This window comes from Procambarus clarkii, chromosome 5, assembly GCF_040958095.1.
Source record: "Procambarus clarkii isolate CNS0578487 chromosome 5, FALCON_Pclarkii_2.0, whole genome shotgun sequence".
Lineage (NCBI taxonomy): Eukaryota > Metazoa > Arthropoda > Malacostraca > Decapoda > Cambaridae > Procambarus > Procambarus clarkii.
This window is the reverse complement of record NC_091154.1, coordinates 25,202,886-25,228,767: the sequence shown is the minus strand read 5'-3', so window position 1 is coordinate 25,228,767 and position 25,882 is coordinate 25,202,886. Positions and strand designations below refer to the sequence as shown.

The following is a 25,882-nucleotide window of genomic DNA, read 5'->3' as shown; positions in this document are numbered from 1 at the left end:
GGCATCAGACTAATATGGCACATGTCAGTTTGATAGCTTCAGGGAGCCTCTGGGACTCACCCAGAATATGGCGTTTCATTACATTAAACGCTGGTTTTCTGTGGGGAGCCCATTCGGCTTCCAGGAGCTATCCAGGCTGATATGTATATCCCTAAACTTTGGCATCAGTCAGGATGAATAAGTTCTAGGCTTACTAGGGACCACGAGCCAGAACCTGGCCTCCCTCAGAGAGGCACGAGGAGCAATGGCCTATAGAATTGCACATGGGATTTGGAGCATTTTATATCTGCCATCGACCGGGACAGGCACCCAGAAAGGTAAGCGCCTCAAAACACACTCCTATTCTGGTGAAAACTACTAAACAAATAAAAAATAGACAAACAAGTAGACAGAACTTCCCAAATGAAAACGAGCATGACATCAGATGAGCCGCGCCGCATGTCTACGCAGCTCCCCCCTCCCTAAGAGGGGGAAGGGGAAGCCCTAGACCCCCAGGCCAATGATCCACCTTGCAACTCTTTGGCTGATGTGATTGTGGCATGGTCGTGTGGCTCCAGCTCCAGACTCTTTGTGTTGTGCTGAACCTTGGGTTCAGTACTGCTCTTACGGTGGCGTGCGAGCTGGGAGTAATGTTCACAGGTACTCGGGCTGCATGTGCTTAGGGTTCCCTTTCCCGAGTGCCATGTAGGTACTGCCCTTGGGGCTTGGGGTTATCTTTCACAAGTTACATTGGGGGTTTACCTCTGTTTGTCTTTTGCTGCTTGTCGATTGACCGCCCTGAGTGTTTGGGGGGGGGGGGTTCCACCCTTGTTTACCTTGGGGTAAGTGGTAGTTTTTGCACTGGTAGGGGTGCAGGGTACTGCGCAGCTAGTTTTCACCTATAACAGTGGCCGTCTCTGTTCCTCCTGGGTACGTTGTCCTCTTGCGAGGTTTTCTTTTCCTTTTTGTTTTTGCTTGGTGAGGGGGGGGGGGGTTCTGCCTTTGTATGTCTTCTCCCAGTTATGTTCGAGTTTGCCCTTCTGTTTTCGTTGGTACCCCCCTGCTTTGCTCTCGTGAGTGAACATGTTCGGGGTTCAGCTTTAGCAGTTTGTTTGGTAGCATTGTGCGCCGGTTAGTAGTACCCTGCCTGGGCTTACCCTTAGCGATACCAGTCTAGGGGCCCTGGGAAACCCTGCGGGGGCACACGGGGTCTGATGGATGCGACCCCTGGGGTCCCCCTTTCGCCTTGCTGTGAGTTTGAGGGTTGCTCTGTCCCCTTATCTCAGGGCGACGCTCATAGTTTTTGCCGCTATCATGCTGCCTGTTGGGTCAGTGACACCTTCGACCCCAGAGTCCTTATGAGCATTGTTGCTTGTTTGTGACTCAATTCACCCAAACTACTGATGACATTATTCGGGTGTAGGCGGCTCACGCGTTGCAGGCTAGGTTTAGGTTGCTGCAACGTGCTAAGTTGGTTGCTTCCCCGGATGCCCTGAGGCTGCCCCGCATTGCTTATAAGGACCCGGACTTGGGGGTGCTGGTCGCATCGGCCTTGGTTCAGTCCGCACCCCCTCGTTCTTCACCTGCTGTGGTTCATTCTGTCCCCCCCCCCCCAGCCTGCTTCTGGCTTCTGAGCATCTGAGGGCTGTGGGCTCAGGGCAGGGTTTAGAGGGTTCTGAGACTCGGGGGGGGGGGGGGAATTTCGGGGGTTGAAACCCCAAAACCAAGGGTTTCAACCCGGTTGCCCGAAATCCCCTGGTTTCGGGCAGCTGGGGGATTGTCGAGTGTTGTAAACCCAGCAGTTCTCTGTAAATCTTTGCTGACTTTCTAGGATGCTTAACCAGAGACAAGGTGGAATCACATTTGCTCTCTGCACCTCTGTGAGGTGGCCACATTGTAGCTCTGGTCCCTGGTAGTCCAAAAAGAATTCCTATGATTGTTGTGACTTATAGTATAGATCAATCTCAGCAAGATAGCTAATGGGAGCCACTAGGGTTCCAGAATGAGGTATTTCATTACATACTACACTGGGTTTTTATGATGGACTTGTAATTAATGAGAATCCCTACATTGAAAGAAGTATGAAGATAACTGTAGTTGTAAAAAATGCAAACAATGTTTACTCTTAATTCAATTTTGTTTACCTATTTTATATTTTATATTGCAGTATGTACTCTTTGTGATCATATTTCTGCGATGAGTTACATTGCGGCTCCTTGAAGCTACTATCTCTTAAGAGCATCTAGTAGTTGGTACACTTAACAGTCCCAGAGTTATTTAGGGCTACTGGGCACTACGAGCCAAAACCTGTTCCCTTCACAAGGGGAACAGGGTTCTGGCTCGTGGTCCCCAGTAGACATATAAGAACTCTGCGACTGATGCCACTCAAGTGGATCAGCAAGATAGCTTCAGCGAGCCTCCAAGGCTCACCCAGGAACTGGTGTTTCATTACATTTAACTGCTGGTTTTCTGGGGGAAGCACCGTCAGCTCCCTGAAGCTATCTTGCTGATCAAGATGCCTGATCTACTTAAGTGGCATCAGTCGCAGGGCTCTTTGTAAGCCAACCGGGGACCATGAGCCAGAACCTGGCCCCCTTAGAGAGGCGCAGGGAGCAATGGCCATGAACACTTTACATTTAAAGCAGGTCATCTTGCCATTGACCCGGGAAAGACCCAGAAAGGTAGGCGAATCAAAATAGAGCAGTGTCTGGTTAAAATTTGCAAGCTACATCCTCACAAGTACAAAAGAACCACCCCCCAAAAAGCAAACAAACAAACAAAACATCTTCCAACTAACTCGTTAGCTCCACCTCCCTGCAGGGGAAAGGAGGAGTCTGGCCTGGGTAGGTCTGGCTACCTAACCTCCAGTTCTTTAGCCTGCTTGATGGGGTTCTGAGAGTTCTTCTACTCCCCAAGCCTGGCCCAAGGCCATGCTTGACTCAGTGAGAGCTTGGTGCACAGGCTGTTGCTTGGAGCAGTCCCACAGGCCCACATATCCACCACAGCTCGGTTGGTCCAAGACTTTTTAAAGAAAATTATCTAGTTTTCTCTTGAAGGTGTCCACAGTTGTTCTGCCAATATTTCTTGTACTCGCTGGGAGGATGTTGAACAACCGGGGACCTTTGATGTTTATACAGTGTTCCCTGATTGTGCCTATGGCACCCCCTACTCTTCACTGGCTCTATTCTGTATTTTCTTCCATATCATTCACTCTAGTATGTTGTTATTTTACTGTGTAGATTTGGGACCTGGCCCTCCAGTATTTTCCACGTGTATATTACTTGATATCTCTCTCATCTCCTTTCTAGTGAGTACATTTGTAGAGCTTTGAGATGATCCCAATAATTTAGGTGCTTTATCGCATCTATGTATGCCGCATATGTTCTCTGTATCCCCTTTATTTCAGCAATCTCTTCCTGCTCTGAAGGGGAAAGTGAGTACTGAGCAGTACTCAAGATGGGACAGTACAAGTGATTTGTATAGTACAACCATTGTGATGGGATCCCTGGATTTGAATGTTCTCGTAATTCATCCTATTATTTTTCTGATTGACTGCAATATTTGCCCTGGTTATGCTTCCTAAACGTTAGATTGTCAGACATCATTATTCCCAAATCCTTACTTGTTGCTTTTCTACTATGGGCAGATTTGATTGTGTTTTGTACCCTGTATTATGTTTAAGGGGCCCGGTGCATGTGCACCGAAACTTCCTCAAGCACACTCAATTATCTGGGGAGAGCCCCTGCGGCTCCCCGGAGCTATCCATGGCTGATATGGATACCCTAACTATTTTGCATCAGTCGGTGTGGGTGGAGTTCTAGGCCTACTGGGGACCACGAGCCAGAACCTGGCCCCCCCTCAGAGAGGCACGGGGAGCAATGGCCCGTAGAATTGCACACATGTGATTTGGAGCATTCTATATCTGCCATCGACCGGGACAGGCACCCAGAAAGATAAGCGCCACAAAACAAACCCCTATTCTGGTTAACAACAAAAATCAACAAACGAGTGGACAGAACTCCCCAGAAAAACGAACTAACAAGCATGACGTCACACGAGCCGCGCCGCATGTCTGTGCAGCTCCCCCCTCCCCGGGAGGGGGAAGGGGGAGCCCCAGACCCCCGCCTGGCGATCCCCACCCCAGTTCCTCAGCTGATGGGATAGTACATGATCGTGTGGCTCCAGCTCCGGTCTTGTCTCAGTGCTGTGACTTGTTTGCAGTGCTGCTCTTACGGTGGTCGTGTGAGCTGGGAGTAGTATTCTCAAATATTCGGGCTGCATGTGCTTAGGGTCACCTAACCTGAGTGCCCTGTAAGTACCGCCCTTGGGGCTTGGGGTTGCCTTCCACAAGTCACCTTGGGTCTACCTCTGTTGGCTTTTCGCTGCTTGGCGTTTGGCCGCCCCGAGTGTTTTGGGGGTTTTCCTCCCTTGTTTGCCTTGTGGTAAGTAGTAGTTATAGCACTGGTGGGGCGCAGGGTACTGCGTAGCTAGTTTTCACCTATAACAGCGGCCGGCTCTGTTCCCTTTGGGTACGTTGTCCACTTGTTCCCCCCCCCCTTATATTAGGGTTGTTTGTGTGGTGACACCACCTACTTCGTCCTCACGGGTGGACACGTCCCGTGGGTTCAGGTTTAGCAGTTTGCTTGGTAGTTGGGGCGCCGGTTAGCAGTGCCCTGCTTGGGATAACCCTTAGCAGACCCAGTCCAGGGGCCCTGGGAAACCCCCCAGGGGCTCTCGGGTCCGATAGTGGAGGCCCTTGTGTCCCCTCTAGCTTTGTGCGAGTTGAGGGATGCTTTGTCCCTTTGTCTCAGGGTGACTCTCCTTGTTTTGCCTCCGTCATGCTGCCTGTTGGGTCGGTGACACATTCGACCCTGAGTCCTGCGAGCTTTGTTGCTTGTTCGTGACTCCATTCACCAAGTCTGCTGATGAATTCCCGTGGGTGCAGGCAGCTCGCACGTTGCGGGGTAGGTTGTTGCAACGTGCTCGGGTTTGTCGCTTACCCGGACGCCCCGATGCTGCCCCGCTTTGTGTAGGGACCCAGACTTGGGGGTTTTGGTTGCTTCGGCCTTGGTTCTTTCCACGCCCCTTGTTTTTCCCCCTCCTGCTTCCGGCCCCTATGCATCTGCAGGATTCGGGGTCAGGGCGGGGTTTGAGGTTCTGAGATTTGGGCAGTTTTGGGGGTTGCCCCGTCCGGGGTAGCTGCGGAGGCATTCGAGTCTGTTCCTCCGGCTGATGCTCCGGGGTTTGACCAGTGGGCCCCTTCTCTTCCAGCTCTCTCGGCTGCCCCGGCTTTTTCTTGTGGGGCCAGGGTTTTGGAGGTCGACTCGGCCCCGGAGCCTGGTGTAGAGACTCCTGGGGTTGGGGAGGAGCGGCCTTGGGGGCCTTGGGCTCCATTGCACCCCGCCTGGATTTCCGTCCTTCTGAGCGGGGCTTACTGTTGCAAGGAGTGGGATTTTCTTTTCCCCCCCTCTGCGTACGATTTGGGCTTGGGTTCTGCTCCTCCCCGGGTTCGGTTCCTTGTCCCTGTGGTTTCTTCGGTTCCGTCTTCCGGAAGTTTTCGGCTACCCGCATCTCTTCGCCTGCGGTGCGGTTGGCCTTTGCGGCTTACCTCCTGCGTGTCCCAGAGTTTGCCTCCATACTGGTTCCTTCTGTTCTGGACAGGTTGGGCTCCTTGTAGCCGTTTGGGCTCCTTGTAGCCGTTTGGGCTCCTTGTAGCCGTTTGGGCTCCTTGTCGCCGGTTGGGCTCCTTGTCGCCGTTTGGGCTCCTTGTCGCCGTTTGGGCTCCTTGTCGCCGTTTGGGCTCCTTGTCGCCGTTTGGGCTCCTTGTCGCCGTTTGGGCTCTTGTCGCCGTTTGGGCTCCTTGTCGCCGGTTGGGCTCCTTGTCGCCGGTTGGGCTCCTTGTCGCCGGTTGGGCTCCTTGTCGCCGGTTGGGCTCCTTGTCGCCGGTTGGGCTGCTTCTCGCCTTGTTGGGCTACTTTTCTTTCGTGTCCTGCGCATGCGCCGTGGGGGTTTGTTTTGGTTCCGGGCGGTGTGCACACGTGTTGGTGTTCTGCATCCATTTTCTCTCGGGGGGGGGGGGGGGGGGGGGGGGGTTCGCTCTTTTCTTTCTCCAATCCATGCCCCATTGCTTTGGGGGTGTTCTGGAGTGCCGCTGTGGGGAAGTCACAAGGTTTTTTCCCTGCATTTTTGGGTGGGGGAGCCTCCTTCGCCGTTCCCCTCCTCCTCTCCGGCATGGGCGCCCTGGCCGCCTCCGGTGGCTACGTTCTCATAGGCTTGCGTCATGGCCCTTCAGCGCCTATGTTCTGCAGGCGAGTTGGTGCGGTCTGGCGTCTCCTTCGTCCTGACGCTGTTTTTGTTTTTGGAAGTAGGAATGGGTGTACATACGTACTTGAGAACGTGGACCGTACCAGCCGAGGTGCCTACTGCAGGGCTATTGGCCCATACAGGGCGGCTCTTGTTCTCACCACCTGATTCCTTCCTCGGTTCACGGGTGACTGCGGGCGGCAGGAGCCGCCCTTTCGAGGCGGCTCCTGCCTGTACTCATCCTGCCCCTCTCCTATGCTTGTCTAACCTTGCTTGAGTTCGGGGCCCCGCCTCCACCTTGTTCCACGGTGCAACGGTGGGGGTGCCTGTTCGGTGGTACGTTTTCCTGTGTCGAGGGTGTTTTGTGCTCGCCTCCTTGTGCTTGCAGGATTGGGTTCTGGCTCTTTGGTTCCACCTCTCCCCTGTCGTTCGCCTGACGAGCGGATTTTGTGCTTCATGGGTGCTCTCGTCTCTGCTCTTGGGGCTGTGTATGGGGTCAGCCCAAGTTGGGCTGCCTAAACTTGGGCTGCCTGATGTGTTCCTTCGATTGCCTGTTACTCTGCACACGTTTCTTCTACCGTCCCTGTGGCTCGGTTGGGTACTCGGTTTCCGCCTGTGTCCCCTTGTGTGCCACTCGTATTACGATTATCTCTATCTTCCCTGTCGCTTCCTCGGGGAGTGTGGTGACGTTTTGCTGCAGTTTTGGTACTGCGGCTGCATGTAGGGGTTGGTTGTGGCCTTTTGTTCGGCCCTTTCGTGCTCCCTCTGGGGCCCTCCTTCCTTGCCGATCTTGCTGTGCCGGGCCTGGTTTTTCCATGTTCCTTGGATTCTCTGTCCTATCCTGTCCTCGTTGTCCTCGCCTCGTTGTGCTGCCTAGGGATGAGCTTGGGGACTTCGTCTCGCCCCTCGCCTATCCTCCGGTTTCGGTTCAAGTTCCAGAGCCCAGTGGGCTCCCTTCCTTAGTGTTTTTCACGGCTACCCCTGGGTTTTTCTTGATGCTGGGGCTTTGGGGGGGACAGCTCGGCCCTGCAGGGTGGGTTCCCGGGGCTGGGGTGGGGCTAACATGGGGGGCCTCAGGCCTCGTTGGTCCCCGCCGAGGTTTTTCTTCCCCTCTGGGCGAGGCTTGCAGTTTTGTGGAGTGGGGTTTTTCCGTTCCCCTCTCCACACGTGCTTTTTGGGTGTCGGCCCCTCCCTGGACTCGGTTTCCTTGTCCATTATGCTCGTTGCTTCCGTCCTGTTGGTGGGTGCTTTTCTACTGTCTTCGCCCCTTTTTTCCGGGACGGGCCTTCTCCATCATGTCCCCCTCTTCTTGGGGTTCTGCATGACTTTTGGTCTCGGGTGCGACGGGGATTTTGTGCCTTCGTCCTTTGTGTTTGCTTCTTTTTGTTCTCGAAGGTTCGGGACGGTTTTACTCCTTCCCGTTTTCTGGTACGTCTGTCGTCGTTCGGTTGGGCTTCCCTCCGGTCCTTTCTAAGGCTTGTAGGTCCTATTCCAGGCGACTTCTGGGTGTTTGGCATTCTTGTTCTTTTGTTCATATCTCTTCTCTTAGCGCAGTCTCGGCGCTGCTCGTTTTCCTGGGAGCGATTTTGCTCCTCTTAATGAGTGTTTTTTCGCTCCTGCCCTTCTGCGGGATGTTGGTGCGGGGCGGCTCCTTGTACGGGTTCCTTCCCTGTCGGCTGCACTTGTGGCGGTGGAATTGCATGCTTGTGGCATTTTGGTTTTGATCCTGCATTTCTTTTCCCTCCTGGGGCTGTCATAGGATTGGCTTCCTGAGGATGTAAAGGCGCTTGGGGCCGTTCCTGGGTCTGGCACCTTGGTTTCTGCTGCTAGCTTTCGGTATCGATGTTCCTTCTGCGCCGTTTCACGGGCTGTCTCGTGCGTTGTTTCACCTCCGGCCTGCTCATGCACTGCCTGTGCCATCCTGGTCTTTGGACAGGGTGCTCTCTGTTTTTCTTCTCCTTGGTTGTTGTGGCTCCTTCGGTTCAGGTTTGCTTTGCTACGGCTCTCTTTTTTTATGTTGGCATTGGCCTCTGGGGGTCGTGTGGCAGAGCATCATGCTCTTCTCAGGCTCAGTGGTTTTTGGCTCCTATGGTCGTGGTCATAGGTTTCTTCGTCTGCAGCCGTTCTCCCTTTTTCTGGCGAATGATGTGCCTGCTGCTTTCTGGAGGAGTCCTTGGGTTGTTGTCTCGACTTCGTGTTGAGGAGTGGTTCACCGACCGCCTCCCGGGTATGTCCCCTTGTTTTCTTAGGTAGTCTGGTGAAGTAGCTCTGGGGAGCCGTAGGGGCTCCCTCCAGAAAACCAGCGTTGAATGTAATGAAACGCTATTTTCTGGGTGAGTCCCGGATGCTCCCCGGCACCCTCCCGCCCTCCGGTCGGCGTTTTTTTCGCAGTTTTGATAGCCAGCCTCAAAACTGGGGCGGGGATCGCCGGCGTGGGGGTCTGGGGCTCCCCCTTCCCCCTCCCGGGGAGGGGGGAGCTGCACAGACATGCGGCGCGGCTCGTGTGACATCATGCTTGTTAGTTCGTTTTTCTGGGGGAGTTCTGTCCACTCGTTTGTCAATTTATGTTGTTAACCAGAATAGGGGTTTGTTTTGTGGCACTTCCCTTTCTGGGTGCCTGTCCCGGTCGATGGCAGATATAGAATGCTCCAAATCGCATGTGCAATTCTATGGGCCATTGCTCCCCGTGCCTCTCTGAGGGGGGGCCAGGTTCTGGCTCGTGGTCCCTAGTAGGCCTAGAACTCCACCCACATCGACTGATGCAAAATAGTTAGGGTATCCATATCAGCCATGGATAGCTCCGGGGAGCCTCCGGGACTCACCCAGAAAATGGCGTTTCATTACATTCAACACTGGTTTTTTTGTGCATAATCTCCATGGTAAATGCTCCAACTTTTTTTAATAAATCAACATCATGCCATGAAAAGAAAAAAAGTTAAAAAAAAAAAAAAATTAAATCACAATTTTAATTGCTATAAATGTCTTATGATGTCACCAATTGTTATTTTATTCATTATGGTCTTAGAAGGGCATATAATGCTCATTCTCCTCTGATGGAATTATTGTTTAAGAATATAGTTTACTGCAAAACATTTTTTGAATGTGGCCATCAAAATATGTGCCAAATTTATTTGCAAAATATTTATAACTCTAAACTTTATGGCTTTATGACTAAACGATTCAGCGGAAACTTTAGAACTAAGGTCTTTGAACATGTGTAAAAATTATGAGAATCGGTCAGAAACTGAAGTTTTTATTAGGTATAATGTTGAAAATATTGTTCATAGAGAAAAATGCATTTAAATTTCTCTACAATAAATATAGTTCTTCTAATTTATGACATGTCTTGAAGTTTTAATTAAGATTGCTCATTCGTAGTGGAAAATGTGTAAGAGGTAGGTCAGTATGTGTTGAAATGAAGTCAAGAAAAAATAACCCCCAAAAAACAAATACTATAGGGATATGTTATTGATAACTGTAAAACAGAGACTGGGGCCCATTAACTGTCTAACAGTAGGTTAGACATGTATATGAATGAGATTGCATGGATATAAATCGGAGCTGCCTCATATGGGCCAATAGACCTTCTGCAGTTACCTTCATTCTTATGTTCTTACGTTCTTATAATGAAACATATTTTTTGCAGGAACTTTATTGCCCATATATAAGTGATAACACTCTCATCTGGTCCCTATTCATCAATACAAGCTAAATAAAAAAAGAGAATAGAGTATGAACTCTGTAAATAAATCGGCAAAAACAAAAAATAAAAGTCACAACTTCTGCCACCTGTGGCTGAATAACATGTTGACCAATTTCGTTCCAACTTAACATGCTTAGTGCCGGATATGCATTCTCCAAGATGTAAAAGTCACAACAAAATCCGAATAAAAACAAAGGAAGGGAAAAAAAGGAAACCCCCAAAAAACACTAAAAAAAAAAAATTTGTCACCTTTTCGTACAAAGAGACATAAGAAATATTGCCATTGGGCAATGTATTTATATGATATATAATAGACTACAGCATAATAACATAATAGCTCATAATTATGTGTGGAATCTGGTCCTCCAGGTAGCACCATCTGCATATCCATTTTGTAGACCCTCCATACTACTACTTGTCTTCCTTGTGCATCAGACAGGTGCTTGCATCTCTTTATCCCTGATTGAAAGTAAATTGGAGGTGTTATTGTTATTATCAGTACCGGTTGCTTCCCGTTGCGCACACATTTATTTAAAAAAAAAAAAATGTAAAAAATCCATTTCTTAACATTGGGATGAAATTTTCACGACGCTGATGCCAAATAACGGGAGATTTGTTTAAAACTTTTCACTATATATAATATTTTGAAAAGTCTCCACCAGGCCCCATAAAGTCCTCGTTTTTACCATACTTGAAGGTACCTGGAATTTATCTCTATTAACCCCTGGGCTGCTCTTGTGATTATAGCCTGCAACACGCCCATGCGCAATAAATAAATAAAAAAAAAAATACAAATTTTTGTCCCATAAAAGTGTTCATTTGTATTCACTGACCATGGGAGTAAAAAAAAAATAATCGTAGGTGACGTATTTTGGCCACAATAGGGCGAGGAAGTCAGACAAAATCGAGGCGTTGACAGAGCAATTGTCGGAGGCAGTAAACTCCTACTGAGCTGTCAGGCGGAAGTTGCCACGAAGATGATATTACCTTATTATTTCAATGTCTCTGATTAATTTTTTCTTAGTTTTTTTGCAGTAATAATATTCAATAGTGTGTAGTGTGATATATTTATATAGTAAAATGTGTAAATCATTGCTACACTCAAAATTATGGTGTACATATTAGTGATTCAATTATTATGTTCATAAAAACAATGAACAAATAGTTTTGCTGTTATTACACTATATACACAGTTTTTGCTGTTATTACACTATATAAGTATCTGCATGTTTTGTAACGAACCACTAAGTTGGTATGGTGATTCAAAACAACGAGGTGTGGCCGCCACACACCAGCTAGGCAATGCCACCTCCTTCCCTCCTTCAACAACACCTCAATCGCCAACATTTCTCCTCCCACCATACTGTTTCTGGGGGGGAGCCCTGTTGGCTCCACAGAGCTATCCAGACTGAATGGATATGTATAACTTTCTGGCATCAGTCAATATGCATGGAGTTCTTGCCTACTGGGAACCACGAGCCACAGAACCTGGCCCCATCAGAGAGGCGCGAGGAGCAATGGCCTATAGAAAACCCTGTGTTGTTGGGAGCATTCTATGTCTGCCATCGACCGGGTCTGTCACCCAGAAAGTTAGGAGTCCCAAAACAAACCCTTATTCTGGTGAAACAATTGCTACCAAAAACGGAATGAGTGAACAGAACTCCCCAAACGAAAAATAGCAAACTAGCATGATGTCATCACATCGCCGTGCCGCTGTCTACACAACCTGCCCCTTCCCGGGTGGGGGAAGGGGGAGCCCCAAACCCCCTGCGCCTGCGATCCAACCGGCAGTTCTTGGCTGATGCGATTCTGGAGTAGTCTTCTGCCTCTGGCTCCTGTTTTTTGTCTCAGTTCTGTGCCTTGTGGCGTGGTCTGTCTCTACAGGTGGTATGTGAGCCTGGAGTAATATTCCACGGTACTTGGGCTGCATGCGCCTAGAGTTCCCTTCCCTAGGTGCTCGGTATGTGCTGCCCTTGGGGGCTCGGGGGCCTCCTTCCACTTGTCACCTTGGGATCTACCTCCACTGTGTCTTTTATTGCTCGGTACTTGGCTGCCTTTGGGGTCACCTGGGGTTTTGTTGCCCTTGTTTGTCTCTGGGTAGGAGGTAGTTTTCATCACTGGTAAGGGCACGGGGTACTGCAAAGGCAGTTATCACCTATTATAGTGGCCGGCTTTATTCTGCCTGGGTACGTTGTCCTTTTGCGGGGTTTTCCTTTTGTTTTCTGCGGGAGTCCCTACGGCTCCCTGGAGCTATCCAGGATGGTATGGATATCCCTAACTATTTGCATCAGTTGATGTAGGTGGAGTTCTAGGCCTACTGGGGACCATGAGCCAGAACCTAGTCCCCACAGAGAGGCATGAGGAGCAATGGCCCATGGAAATACACATGTGATTTGGAGCATTCTATATCTGCCATTGACCAGGACAGGCACCCAGAAAGGTAAGTGCCCAAAAACAAACCCCTATTCTGGTTAAAACTACAAAAATAGCCAAACGAGTGGACAGAACTCCCCAAATGAAAACGAGCAAACGGGCATGACATAACACGAGCCGCACTGCATGTCTGCACAGTTCCCCCCTCCCCAAGAAGGGGAAGGGGGGACCTCAGGCGGGGGGGCTTTTGTTTTTGTTTTGGGCGGTGTACACATGTGTTGGTGTTCCACATCCTTTCTTGCAGATTCTACGCCGTTCTCGCTCCTCTTCTCCAGTCATGACCCCTAGATATTCGGGGTGTTCTGGATTTTATGTGTGGAGCAATCTTCTAGTTCTTTTCTTGGCTTGCGAGTGTGGGGCGGCTCTGAGTGGCGCCTCCTTCGCCTCTGTATTGCGTGCACCTCGTTTTCTCCTACTGGGCACGCACCTCTGGACATTCTCCACTAGGGATGCTCCTGGTACTTGGCACGGTTCAGCTGTGTCGTGGCACGATAGTGTGTCTGTTCTGCAGGTGAGATTGTACTGTCTGGTGACTCTGTCGGCCAGGCTCTGGTTCTCACTTTTTGGTGGGGTGTTGGGTGTTGTGTGTTTTGCTTGGACACTTTGCGTGTGTCTTACAGTGACTTTACTTTGTCCGTGTATCTTGTTCTTAGTTGTACTGTGGGGCATAGCCCCGAATTTCTGTGCTTTTTGTTTAGTCTTTCGGCGCCTGGGTCTTTTCTTGATATTTGGACACTCTTTCGTTCCCTCAGTCCGTGCTTTCTGTGTACTCATTCATTGACTCGGTCTCTGATCTTTGGACACTCCTTCCTTGATTATCTTTGGTGCCTGGCTGCACCCTTATATCCATGGTGTGCCTCTGTGTATGTGCGACCAGCCACAACACACAATGTGGTTGGTCATGTACATTGCGTTACTGGCTGCTACTTGGATTTTCGTCGTTCGTCATATTCATTGTACTCTCTTGTCCCTAGTTTCCGGTGCTTGGTCCGTAATTTGGGTCTTTTCTTTGCCTATTTCCGTTTTGCCTCCCTCTATGCTACACATGGTTGTGCATCTTGGTTGGTGCTTATTGGCTATACTGATGTTAGGTGCTGGGGTGGGCCTCTGTCCATGTTCAGTTCCCTGATTTTGGACTGTCCCAGTGTTCAGTTATAGAACTGAGTTCTTTCACTTTTTCCTTGAATCTCACTGCCAGCTTCTGTGTTGCAATGTCTGCGGGTGGTTGTAGACTTCCGGTCAACCACTCCTGCCCTTTCGGTTACTTTTCTTTGGGACAGGGGTAACTAGGATTCTGGTCTTGGCTACAGCTTTTTTGTTCCTTTTGCGGAATGTACATTTTTGTTTTCCTGCGGTACACGTCCTGAGTAGTTCTCCTCATGTATACCTCAGAGAAGCGTGCGTCGTTCTTCCCTGCTAGAGCTGGTTGCGCTGCTTTTTCGGGTTGCGGGGGTCGCTGTTTTTCGCTTCATGTCTCTCGCTTTAGTTTGTGGTGCTCATTTTCCTCGTTGGCCTCTGCTTGGGCCCTGGCTCTTCAGTTTTCGGCCTTGTTGGTCCTTCAGGGGTCCTGGGGGGCAGGGTTCATCCCGGATGGGGCGTGTCTGCTCACCCGGGTTACTTTCACGCTCGCCGGGATTGGGTTCCTGGTTCCCTGGTGGCCGTTCCTTCTGGTTCTTTGCCAGCCTTGGTTGAGGGCGCTACTTTGCTCGGTTTCCGATCCTGAGGGTCTTCCCGCAGCTCCGTCTCTCTTTGTGGATCGGTCCAGTCGTGTACGAGGCTGGTTCGTTCCTCCCCTCGAGTCTTCGCATCTCGGGTTTTTGTCTCGAGTTTCTCGTCGCTTGTGTGGGTTCTGGTAGCTTCATTGTTGGTCTCCAAACTGCGTGCTTCGTTTCGGTGGCAGTGTGTAGTTTCCTAGCGGTCCTTCTGGTTTTCCTATCACTGCAAAGGGTTCTTCGGTCTCTGATAGGGTTGTCTTGTCTTTCCCTTCGGGGTTGTTCCAGGACCGTCGTCTGGTGCCATGTACTATTGCCTTGTATCGGGTGGCGCTGGCAGGGCCGCTTCAGTTTGTGTTCAGTGTTGCTGTTCCTTGTGCTCCGTTCCGCTTGCTGTCTTGTTCATTGTTTCACCTCCGGCCTGCTCATAAGCTTCCGGTGCCATCCTGGTTGTTGGTCTGGGTGGTCTATTTTCTTTTTTCTCCTCGGTTTGTTGTGACCCCTACGGTTCTGGTGTTTTTATTGTTTTTCAGGTACCTTTTTCTGTTGGTGTTGACCTCTGGGGGTCGAATCAGAGAGTTTCTGGCTCTTCTCCGGCGGACGTGTTTTTTTCTGCCTCGTTTGATCCTAGTGGTAGGTTGTTCATTTGCTGCAGTCTCCTTCTTTTCGGGTGATGTTTGGGTCTGCTGTTTCCCGGAGGGGGTCCTTGGGTTGCTGCTTGGTTGGTCAGGCCGGGGGTGCTTCATTTGTTGTGTTTAGTTGCGGCTCTTCGCTGTTCTCGGCGTGTCTTGGTCTCTTGGGCCGTAAACGCGTTTTGGTTTGCCCGGATTCTCTTCCTTCCCTCCTTCCTGTTCTGAGGTTCAGGCATCCTGGGTCATCTGCAGGGTCCTTTAGTTTCGTCCGTGGTCTTGTTTTTGTGTTAGGGAGCGTGGCCTACGCCTCCCGAATCCTTTCCTCTTTTCCTTATCTTTGGTGATGTAGCTCTGGTAAGCCGATGGGCCTCCCCCTCAGAAAACCAGCGTTGAATGTAATGAAACGCCATTTTCCGGGTGAGACCCAGAGGCTCCCCCGGCATCCTCCCTCCCTCTGGTTGGCTGTGTTATCGTGGGTTTTGACATCCAGCCTGTTAGACATTCATCCAGAACTGCCGGTTGGATCGCCGGCGCGGAGAGTTTGGGGCTCCCCCCTTTCCCCTTCAGGGGAGGGGGGGAGTGATGCACAGACGGCGGCGCGGCGTCGTGATGTCGTCATGCTAGTTTACTAATTTTTGTTTGGGGAGTTCTGTCGATTCGTTCAGCTTTCGGTACTAATAGTTTCACCAGAATAGGGGTTTGTTTTGGGACACCTACCTTTCTGGGTGTCAGACTCGGTCGATGGCAGACAGAACGCTCCCAACCACATGGGGGTTTCTATAAGCCATTGCTCCTCGCGCCTCTCCGAGGAGGCCAGGTTCTGGCTCGTGGTCCCTAGTAGGCAGGAACTCCATGCACATTGACCGATGCCAGAAAGTTATACATGTCCATTCAGCCTGGATAGCTCCTCGGAGCATCCGGGTCTCACCCAGAAAATGGCGTTTCATTACATTCAATGCTGGTTTTTTACATTTATTCACTGTATACAGACATTATATATAAGTATCTATATGTTTTGTTCACCATAACTGTACAACTAAGCTGGTATGGTGAGTTGCAGACATTAATAGAGGTCGCCACACACACAGCTGATGCTGCTTTCCTCCTTAACGCGTTCAAGGCCAGACGCACTAACATTCTTCCTCCAACCATAGTGTTTTTGGTGTTATTACACTATATGCACATATTATATATAAGTATTTACATGTTTTACTCACCATAACTATACAACTAAGCTGGTATGGTGCCCAAACATCATAGTGGCCACCCTATCTTGAGGTTATATCTTGAGATGATTTCGAGGGTTAGCGTCCCAGCGGCCCGGTCCTCGACCAGGCCTTCTTGTTACAAATCCCCCAGGAAGCAACCCGTAGCAGCTGTCTAGCTCTCGGGTACCTATTTACTGCTAGGTGAACAGGGCATTAGGGCGAAAGAAACTGCCCATTTGTTTCCGCCTCCACTGGGGATCGAACCCAGAATCTCAGGACTATGAATCCGAAGCGCTGTCCACTCAGCTGTCAGACCCCTCACAGCTGCACAGCATGACAAGTTCTGCAGACGACACCACCTCTTTCACCAAAATGGCTCCTCCCAACATACTCGTTTTGCTGTTAGTACACTAATACACACGTTATATATAAGTATTTACATTTATGTTCACTATAGCGAACCACTAAGCTGATATGGTGATTCCAGACAATAACATGTGACCACACAAAGTCAGCAGGTGATGCTACCTTCCTCCTTCGGCATTACGCCTTTCACCATACTACGCACAGCGCTAATTATCACAACAGTCCTGCTATTATCAGAATCCTGGTCATTTTTATCACAGTTTAAATCTATCACAGAAAATCTTCTGTAATACTATCATCACTAAATAATACCAGTTACATATATATTTTGACTTTTTAGACGATGCTGTGGTCACAAGCTGAAAAGCGGTGCTGTTAGCTAATGCTGCGTGCACCAGCCTTGGTTGCTCACTCAATACTGAGGCTCTCACACCCTTGAGTGTTGCCCATTATTTTTTTTTTTTTTTTAAATGGCGTCTGTTTACAAGAGCCCTGAGGAAGCTGATGTGAATCCTGTGTAGCCGCAGGACTTTTAAATCTTACGTTGTACTCCCAACAATACATAGCTTGTGGTGCGCAGTTCCGCGATAGTTACTCACCCCAGCTATATATGTATTGCGCAGTTTAAGGGTTAAGCATCATGTTAATTTCTGTTGCCCAGTTGAAAACTTGATTAATATCTGCTTGAAGTTTTTCAATGTCTTCAGCAGAGGTAATTTTCATGCAGATTTTTGTGTCATCTGCATAGGATGATACGAAGCTGTGACTTGTATTTTTGTCTATATCTGATATGAGAATAAGGAAAAGCAGTAGTGCTAGGACCGAACCCTGAGGTACTGAGCTTTTAACTGCGCTTGGACTCAATTTTATATGGTTTGACTGTTACTCTTTGTGTTCTGTTTGACAGAAAACTGAGTATCCACCGTCCAACTTTACCAGTTATTCCCATTGACCTCATTTTGTGTGCTATCACTCCATGGTCACATTTATCGAATGCCTTTGCAAGGTCAGTGTATACCATATCTTCATTCTGTTTTTTTCTAATGCCTTAGTGACCTTGTTATAGTGGTCAAGTAGCTGTGAGAGACACAATCTTCCTGCTCTAAATCCATGTTGGCCTGGGTTATGAAGGTCATTGGTCTCTGTGAAACTGGTGATCTGACTCCTGATCACTTTCAAATACTTTTATTTTGTGGGACTGCAACTGGTTTATAATTGTTTGCCAATGCTTTGCTTCATCCCTTGTGTAGAGGGGCTATGTCTGCTGATTTAAGCGCATCTGATATCTTCCCTGTGTCCAAGCTTTTCCCTCCACACTATACTGAGTGCCTGTGCTACTGGCACCTTGCATTTCTTTTTAAATATTGAATGAATCTGGACCTGGAGCTGAGTGCATGGGCTTTTCAATTTCTTTCAAAATCTGCCACACTCGTGTTGATATCAATTATATTTACAGGGGTTTGGATATCACGCATAAAGAAGTTGTCCGGGTTCTTCCACTTTCATGCTATTTATTGGAGTGCTAAACGTGGCCTGATACTGCTTTTTTAGGATTTCACTAATTTCTTTGTCATCCTGAGTGCCTGTGCTTAGGCACTCAGGTTCATACACTTCTGAAGTCAGTGTATGAACCTTCACTCGTACAAATAGGTCCAATACTGGCAGTGGTTTTTGCTTTTGATTTCACATATGTGAAGAAATATTTTGGGTTTTTCTTTTTTTCTTGAAATGCTTTCTGTTTTAGTTGCCTTTCTTCACTCTTGATATGAGTGTTTCAGTTTCTGCTCGATTTCTTCAATCTCCCTGTTTAAATTATTCCCTCTTTGTAATGAAATTCATATCTGCCTAAGTATTTCTTTTATTTTTTCCTTCTTTTATAGTGTCATCTGCGTTCTCTTTCTACGTTAGACCTCTTTCTGACTTTTCTCAAAGGAACATGTTTCAGACAAACTTTATATGCTTCTGAAGTCAGTTTTTCTATTCCTCCTATAAGATTTTTAACTGATGCCAAAGCATCAGTGATAAAATTATGGCACAAACCACTAAACGAGTGGTTTGGTGGTCTGTGATGATTGGTCGCTGTCGCTCTGGCGACAGCCGGCCTGCAGTCTACCCTCGTGCCCATGCTGTTCGGATGTGTGCCGCTCATTCGGCTGTCTTTGGACGGTTTTGGGATTCGGTCCCGGTCCTGGCCTCCAGGTTTCTCGTGCCCATCCCGGGCCCTCTGCTGCTTTGTGTTGCTTTGGGGCTTCTATAGCGGCCAGCTGTGTTTGTTGGGTTGCGCTCTGTGGGGCTGCCACCTAACAGGTTCTTCCCTGTTTTCCTTCTCTGTGGGTAGTTGGCTTCAGGGAACCGAGGGGGCTTCCCCTATCCCAAGAAAACCACCATTGAATGTAATGAAACGCCAGTTTCTGGGTGAGCCCCTGCATGAGGGTGGAGCTAACGAGGGAGGGGTTAGTGGGATGGCATTTTGCTTGTTTGTTTGCTTCTTGGGGGAGTTCTTTTGCACTTGTGAGGACATAGCTTGCAATTGCAATTTTTAATCAGTGATCTGTTTTGATTTGCCTACCTTTCTGGGTCCTTTCCCGGTCAATGGCATGATGACCTACTTTAAATGTGATGGTCATGGTCATTGCTCCCATTGCCTCTCTGAGGGGGCCTGTTTTTTTTTTTTTTTTTGAGATATATACAAGAGTTGTTACATTCTTGTACAGCCACTAGTACGCGTAGCGTTTCGGGCAGGTCCCTGGAATACGATCCCCTGCCGCGAAGAATCGTTTTTTCATCCAAGTACACATTTTACTGTTGTGTTAAACAGAGGCTACAGTTAAGGAATTGCGCCCAGTAAATCCTCCCCGGCCAGGATACGAACCCATGACATAGCGCTCGCGGAACGCCAGGCGAGTGTCTTACCACTACACCACGGAGACTGTATCATGGTTTCTGGCTCATGGTCTCTGGTAGGCTTATAAAGAACTCTGTGACTAATGCCATTCAAGTAGAAAGTACTTGATCAGTAAGGTAGCTTCAGAAAAGCCTCCGGGGCTCAGACAGAAACTTGCATTTCATTACATTCAATGCTGGTTTTTTATCTAATTAAAAATTTCAACAGGTGGAGAATGTCGATGAAGTGCTTGCATTCCATAATGATTTTCTGAATGGATGCTTAAAGGACTGCATGCTAACTTCACCAGAACTGCTGCGCATGATCTCCAAACTTACCAGCATTTGTGTCAGTTTTGCCAATTTTATTGAGGTAGGTCTTTTTGACAAAATTTTACTCCTCTGTTTAATAGCATATTGACTTATACAAATTTTTCTTCATATATTGCAATACATTGCATTCCAATCATGCATTAGTGTCATTTTGTTGAAAATGTCTTTCAAATCATTTCACTAATCATTATGCATAAATATGACAAATCTTGTGCGACCTAATTTTTTTTATTATTATCATTTTTTTTTTGAGATATATACAGGAGTTGTTACATTCTTGTACAGCCACTAGTACGTGTAGCAGTTTTGGGCAGGTCCCTGGAATACGACCCCCGCCGTGAAGAATCGTTTTTACAACCAAGTACTGTACCCATTTTACTGTTGCATTAAACAGAGGCTACAGTTAAGGATTTGTGTGCAGTAAATCCTCCCCGGCCAGGATACGAACCCATGACAAAGCGCTTGTGGAACGCCAGGCGAGTGTCTTACCACTACACCACGGAGACTGTTAATTGTTAATTGATTTCCTTTGAGGGAAGCCCTTATTAGCTTCCTTATGCTTAAACATAAGTCTCCTTTAGAAAGTACAAGTGCAATAAAATAACAACTGCTTTAAAGTATTTAAGATCCAACAGTAATGAGGCCAGACACAAGGTACCAGTTGGGATCCTAAATCCTTCAGGAAGCTCACATGAAATAGATATCATTAGGTTTGTCAACATAAGAACTGCTGGTAGAAGTCTGAGGAAGGAATTACTCAGGGACCTGTGTGTCACATTTCAGACTAATCCTGGAATATGCAGCTCTAGCAAAGAATCCTTACCTTGTCAAACACAAAATCATTTTTGAGAAAGTCCAGAGATATGACATCAGACTAGTTGCAGAACTGAGTGGTACGAGTTACGAGGAAAGACTTACAGAACTAAACCTCCTTTCACTTTTTAGTGGGATGAGTTATAGATAAACAAGAGAACACAAGTGGAATGCAGTACAGCCGAAACCTCTATTTAACTCGACAGTAAAATTTCCTGCATGGAAATTTAGTACCTAAATTACATTATAAGGACTTTTTCTGTGTCATAAATATATTGCACTAAGAAATAAAGTGCTTGAGGCTGACTTCTTACACAGTTTCAAAGATACTATAGAGGCAACAGAGATTAGTAGGCTTGGAAATGTGTCTACCAGGTGATTGAAAGTTGAGAGGTAGGGCCAAAGAGTTGAAGCTCAACCCTTGCAAGTACAAATTGATAAATATACTGTAGTACCAACAGTGATGCATCTGACTGCCCTTGGGTGGCAGGTTAGGTCATCTGAGGCTCCAGGCAGTCAACCCTCTCACTTTTAACCACTGCACTGTGCAGAGCACCTTAACCCTTAAACGGCACAATACATATACTGTATAGATGATGGAAGTAACTTTACTGAAACCGCGCAATACATATATAGACGATTGAGCATCTAGCGCACGATTTTAAACGCCCCGAGTGAGATAGGGGCAGCTATAGTCAAGCCAAACCCGGCCATAAACAAACGCCACCTGGGCAAAAAAATCCAGCGTAGGCTGTCATTGTGTACAGGCTGTACTCGGCAGACATCGTGGCGAGCGCATCACGTTCCACCGACCGACCCCGCTCAACGAAGCGTGCATCGCAACAGATTTTGTTCCACAAATTCCTGCCTTTGATAATTCAGATGTTGGGATTACAGACCTTTTCCCTGATACAGGTGACGATATGTGTGAAATGGACTACTTTACCGCATATTTTGATGAGCCGTTCATGGAACATATTGTTCAAGAAACGAACAAATATGCGACTGATCTCATTCGTGAGGAGTTATCCGATTTTTCACAATTAACAGCGATGGAAAGATATGACTTTAGGTGAAATGTATGTAATTTTGGCACTGTATGTTGATGAAACATTGTGTTAAACACGTACTTGACCATTATTGGATCAAAGACCATACTGTTCCAACACCAATGTTCGGGAAATATATGTCTCGAGACAGATTTGCGATAATCTTCAGGTGTCTTCATTTTGCAAATAATAAAGACCAGACTGAAGATGATAGACTTTGGAAGGAAAGTCACATCCTGAATGAACTTATCGGAAAGAACAGGGATTTCTACGTACCAGCTTAGAAGCTGATGATTGACGAATCCCTTGTGCTTTTTAAAGGACGTCTTGCCTTCAAGCAGTATATTCCCTCCAAATGCCACAGATTTGGATTGAAATTCTTTGTACTCCGTAGCTGTGAAACAGGAATTGTGTTACACATGATAATGTATAAATGTAGACATTCCTGCTAATGGCCAACATAGCTTCTCAGGTAGTGTGGTGAAGTCACTGCTTGCACCATATCTGAACAAGAGCCACATATTATACACAGATAACTATTATACCAGTCCCTTGCTAACTAGGTTCTTGCTTGATAATATAACTGGAGTGTATGGCACAATGAAGGCAAAGCGAAGGAAAATGCCACTGTTTCACACTGCTATGCAGGTTAGTGATTGCGAGCTAAGGAAAACTGGTGCAATGCTTTCAGTGCGGTGGAAAGACAAGCGTGAAGTGAACATGTTGACCACCGTTCACGATGGCATAATGGTTGGACAGTGGTAAGGTGAACAGAACAACAAAACAAATAATCTTTAAGCCAGATTGTGTTTTGGACTATAACATCAACATGTATTTGGTGGATAAATGTGATATGATGGTGGGGGCAGTAGAGTGTGTATGGAAAATAGTGAAGTGGACCAAGAAAATGTTTTTCCACCTTGTTGATGTAACAATGCTGAACAGTTACAATATATATCTTGTCAAAACAGGTGGTAAACGAAATTTCCGTGCATTCAGTTTTACTGTAGTGACCCAATTACTAGAAAAGTTTGGCAAACCAATTCCTGGCATACAGAGGCCCATTGTGAACCCAGTATTGCTCTCCATGCTCATTGTTTTTTTCTTGTGCTCAAGAAACACAAATAAAGAGATTAATAATAAAAAAAAATTTGAATATTTTTTTGTTGCGCCTGTGGGTGTTGAAGGCCAAAGGCCCTTAGCGGCTTAAGGGTTAATGCGCCGAATCGGGGGTGCGCAAAGCGCCATATGGTGCTTTTAGGTATAGGGAGTGATTCAAAACTCCTACGGATACATGGGGCTCACATCCTGTGCCTCAGGACTCCTGTAAACAAATGCCATCTTGGAAAAAAAATTGTCTGCATCCGTGCTGGTTGTGAGAGCTTTAGAACTGAGAGAACGACCAAGGCTGGTGCATGCAGGAGCAGTGCACAGCACCGCTGTGTTGCCAGGGGCTAAAGCACCACTTAGTAATGATGAATAAAATAGATAACTAAAATTAGTTTGAGTTGATAGATCGTGTTGTAACGTACGATTACGTGTATGTATTTGGTTGATTAGATATACAGAGTTTAGTGGTTTTTCTGGGGGGGAGCCCCTGCAGCTCCCGCCAGAAAACCGGGCTGATATGGATATATTTAGACCCTGGCATCAGTTTAATGCGCATGGAGTTCTAGGCCTACTGGGGACCATGAGTCAGAACCTGGCCCCCTTTCAAAGAGGCACGAGGAGCAATGGCCTATAGAAACCCCCCATGTTGTTGGAAGCATTCTATGTCTGCCATTGACCGGGTAAGGCACCCAGAAAGGTAAGCGCTCCAAAACAAACCCTTATTCTGGTTCAAATATTGCTACTGAAAGCCGAACTAGTGGACAAATGAAAACTCTACAAATGAAAACGAGCATGACGTCACCACGTCACCGCGCTGCTGTCTGTGCAGCTCTCCCCCCATGGGATGGGGAAGGGGGAGCTCCAGACCCCTGTGCCAGCTATCCACACCCCAGTTCTGTGGCTGATGTGAGGCTGGCAAGGTTGTGCAACTCGGGCTCCCGATTTCCAGTCCTGTGCCTTGTGGTGTAGTGCTGTCCTCAGTGGTGTGCGAGCAAGGAATATATTCACAAGTACTCGGGCTGCATGCGCTTAGGGTCACCTTCCCCTAGGTGCTCAGTAAGTACTGCCCTTGGGGCTTGGGGCCATCTTCCACAAGTCACCTTGGGGGCTACCTCCTCAAGGTCTTTTGCTGCTCGCTGATTGGCTGCCCTTGGAGTCAGCTGGGGTATTTCCTTCACCCCTGTTTGCCTCTGGGTAGGGGGGTAGTATTCATCACTGGTTGGGGCAGGGTACTGTGTGGCTAGTTATCACCTCTCGTAGCGGCCAACTCTGTTCCGACTGGGTACGTTGTCCTCTTGTGGGGTTTTTCTTTTGTTTTTGTTTTCTTGCCTGGTCTGTCCCTTGGTTTTGGTCTCACCCGATTGTATCTTGGTGGTCCCCCGCTAGGCCCCGTTGAGTGTACACATCCCGGGGGGCTGGGCAGCTTTAGCAGTTTTGTTGGTAATTTTGTATGCTGGTTAGCAGTACCCTGCCTGGAATTCCCTTAGCGTCAGTTCCGTCTAAGGGCCCTGGGAATCCCTGCGGGGGCACTTGGGTCCGATGGAAGCGACCCCTGGGTCCCCTCTCGCCTTGTGCAGGTTTGAGGGTTGCTTGGTTCGCTTGTCTCCGGATGACCTTCACCATTTGTGTCTCCATCATTCTGCCTGCTGGGTCGGTGACACCTTCGACTCAGAACCCTGCGAGTCTTGTTGCTTGTTTGTGACTCAGTACACCCAGTCCACTGATGACACTATTCGGGTGCAGGCAGCTCAGGCGTTTCATGCTCGTTTTAGATTGCTGCAGCGCGCTAGGTTGGTTGCTGACCCAGAAAAGCATATACAGAGAGCTCAAAGGCAACTAGAAATGAACCCTGGGAAGGAGTCTCACCTAATTCAAACTCATAAAGGGAAGGGGGATACAAAAACCACTTACCAAGCAATAGCAGACCCTGCACAGAGGACACAAGGGCCCATGCAGGGTCAAAAGAACCCCAAGAGCTTCCAGTCAGACTCCCCCCATGCCCTGGAAACTGACAACAAACCCCTCATCCATGCCCACGCCCAAGAAGAGAAGGCAGAGTCCAAGAAAAAGGTCTCGAAAGAAGGAGTTGGCTGGGAAGACTCGGAAGCCTCTGTGGGAAGGAGAGGCTCAACTGCCTCTGCTCTTGCATTGAAAGGGACAACCTCTGGAGCTGCCCAAGCCTCATCATGAGGTAAACCCTGCCCCGAAACAGAGGGGGGGGAGGAGAAAGGCAAACCACGCCCACCTGTAAAGGAAGATGGGGTGCAGACAAAACCACAGTCGAGGCAAACAATACCCCCAAATCCAAATCCCTAAAAACCAAGTGGGGCAGATCCAGAGCTTCCAACTGGGCATGCAACCTGGCACGTTGAAACAGAAAAACATCTATGCAACGCAACTGCTGTCCTAATACCTGATTGAGCAACAGATCTTGGAAGCTAATCCTATTCTAGAAGGGGGTAGCATCACCTGCGAGGGAAGAGATGATGCTTGGGAATTTGCAGACATGTATGAGAGATACTAAAGCTGCTCGCTGCAATCTTGCACTCGGGCAATATCAGATTTAAAGGCAAAGTCATAGAAGCCTTCCAGAATTGGTTGAGGTCCCTTGGTGTCGTGATCGCTATCTCCCATAGTCACTTTTCTCTCGATATAGAATTCTTGGTGAATCGGATACTTTTGATATCGTTCGCCTTATGCGTTTTTGTTCTCGTATTGGCATCCTTGGTGATATTTAGCGCCCTCTGATTATTCTGCACCTTTGATGGTGCTACGTAGCCTTCCCGGCTTGTTGCCTTCTTTGATAATTACTTACTTTGTAAATGATATCAAGCGGACTAATAATTGCATCGTTGGTAATCTTTGAGGAGAGGAAGCCAACCTGACAGGGACTAGTATGTTGAATTTTATAAGGTAGGAGTAGAACTATTTATTGCTTATGATAATAACTGTTTATTGAACTTGAATTTCACAAGTCAAGCCTGGCCTCGGGCCTGGCTTGGGGAGTAGAAGAACTCCCAGAACCCCATCAACGGTAATCCACCAGGTATCAACCAGGTATCTCAGAAAATCCAACGAGGAATGGGTGATCTGGGATACATGAGATCAAGTCCCACATGACTCATGGTCATAGGGGGTCACTGACCCAACAAGCAACATGGCAGAGGCAGAAAGTATGAGCGTCACCCTGAGACATGACGAACAACCCTCAAATTCGCATAAGGCGAGAGTGGGCTTGGAAGAGGTGTTCATTGTACAACTGAGCTTGCTGGGATTTTCCAGTACCTGGAGGGTGAATGAGCCGTACAGGAAGCTCAGGCACTGGGGCCAGCTACACCGGTAAACCCCTGTCAGCTGT

General features: G+C 48.0%; 1 protein-coding gene across 9 annotated transcripts in view; it reads left to right on the top strand.

Annotated features, from left to right (window-relative positions):
* The window catches only part of LOC123762597 (gamma-tubulin complex component 2), a 195,518-nt gene that overhangs the window by 114,620 nt on the left and 55,016 nt on the right, over positions 1-25,882 (top strand). For all 9 annotated transcript variants that reach the window (XM_069299919.1, XM_045749240.2, XM_045749203.2 and 6 more), the window contains exon 15: positions 19,449-19,592. In XM_069299919.1, the coding sequence (XP_069156020.1) occupies positions 19,449-19,592 (144 nt within the window). The remainder of the gene's footprint in view (positions 1-19,448; positions 19,593-25,882) is intronic.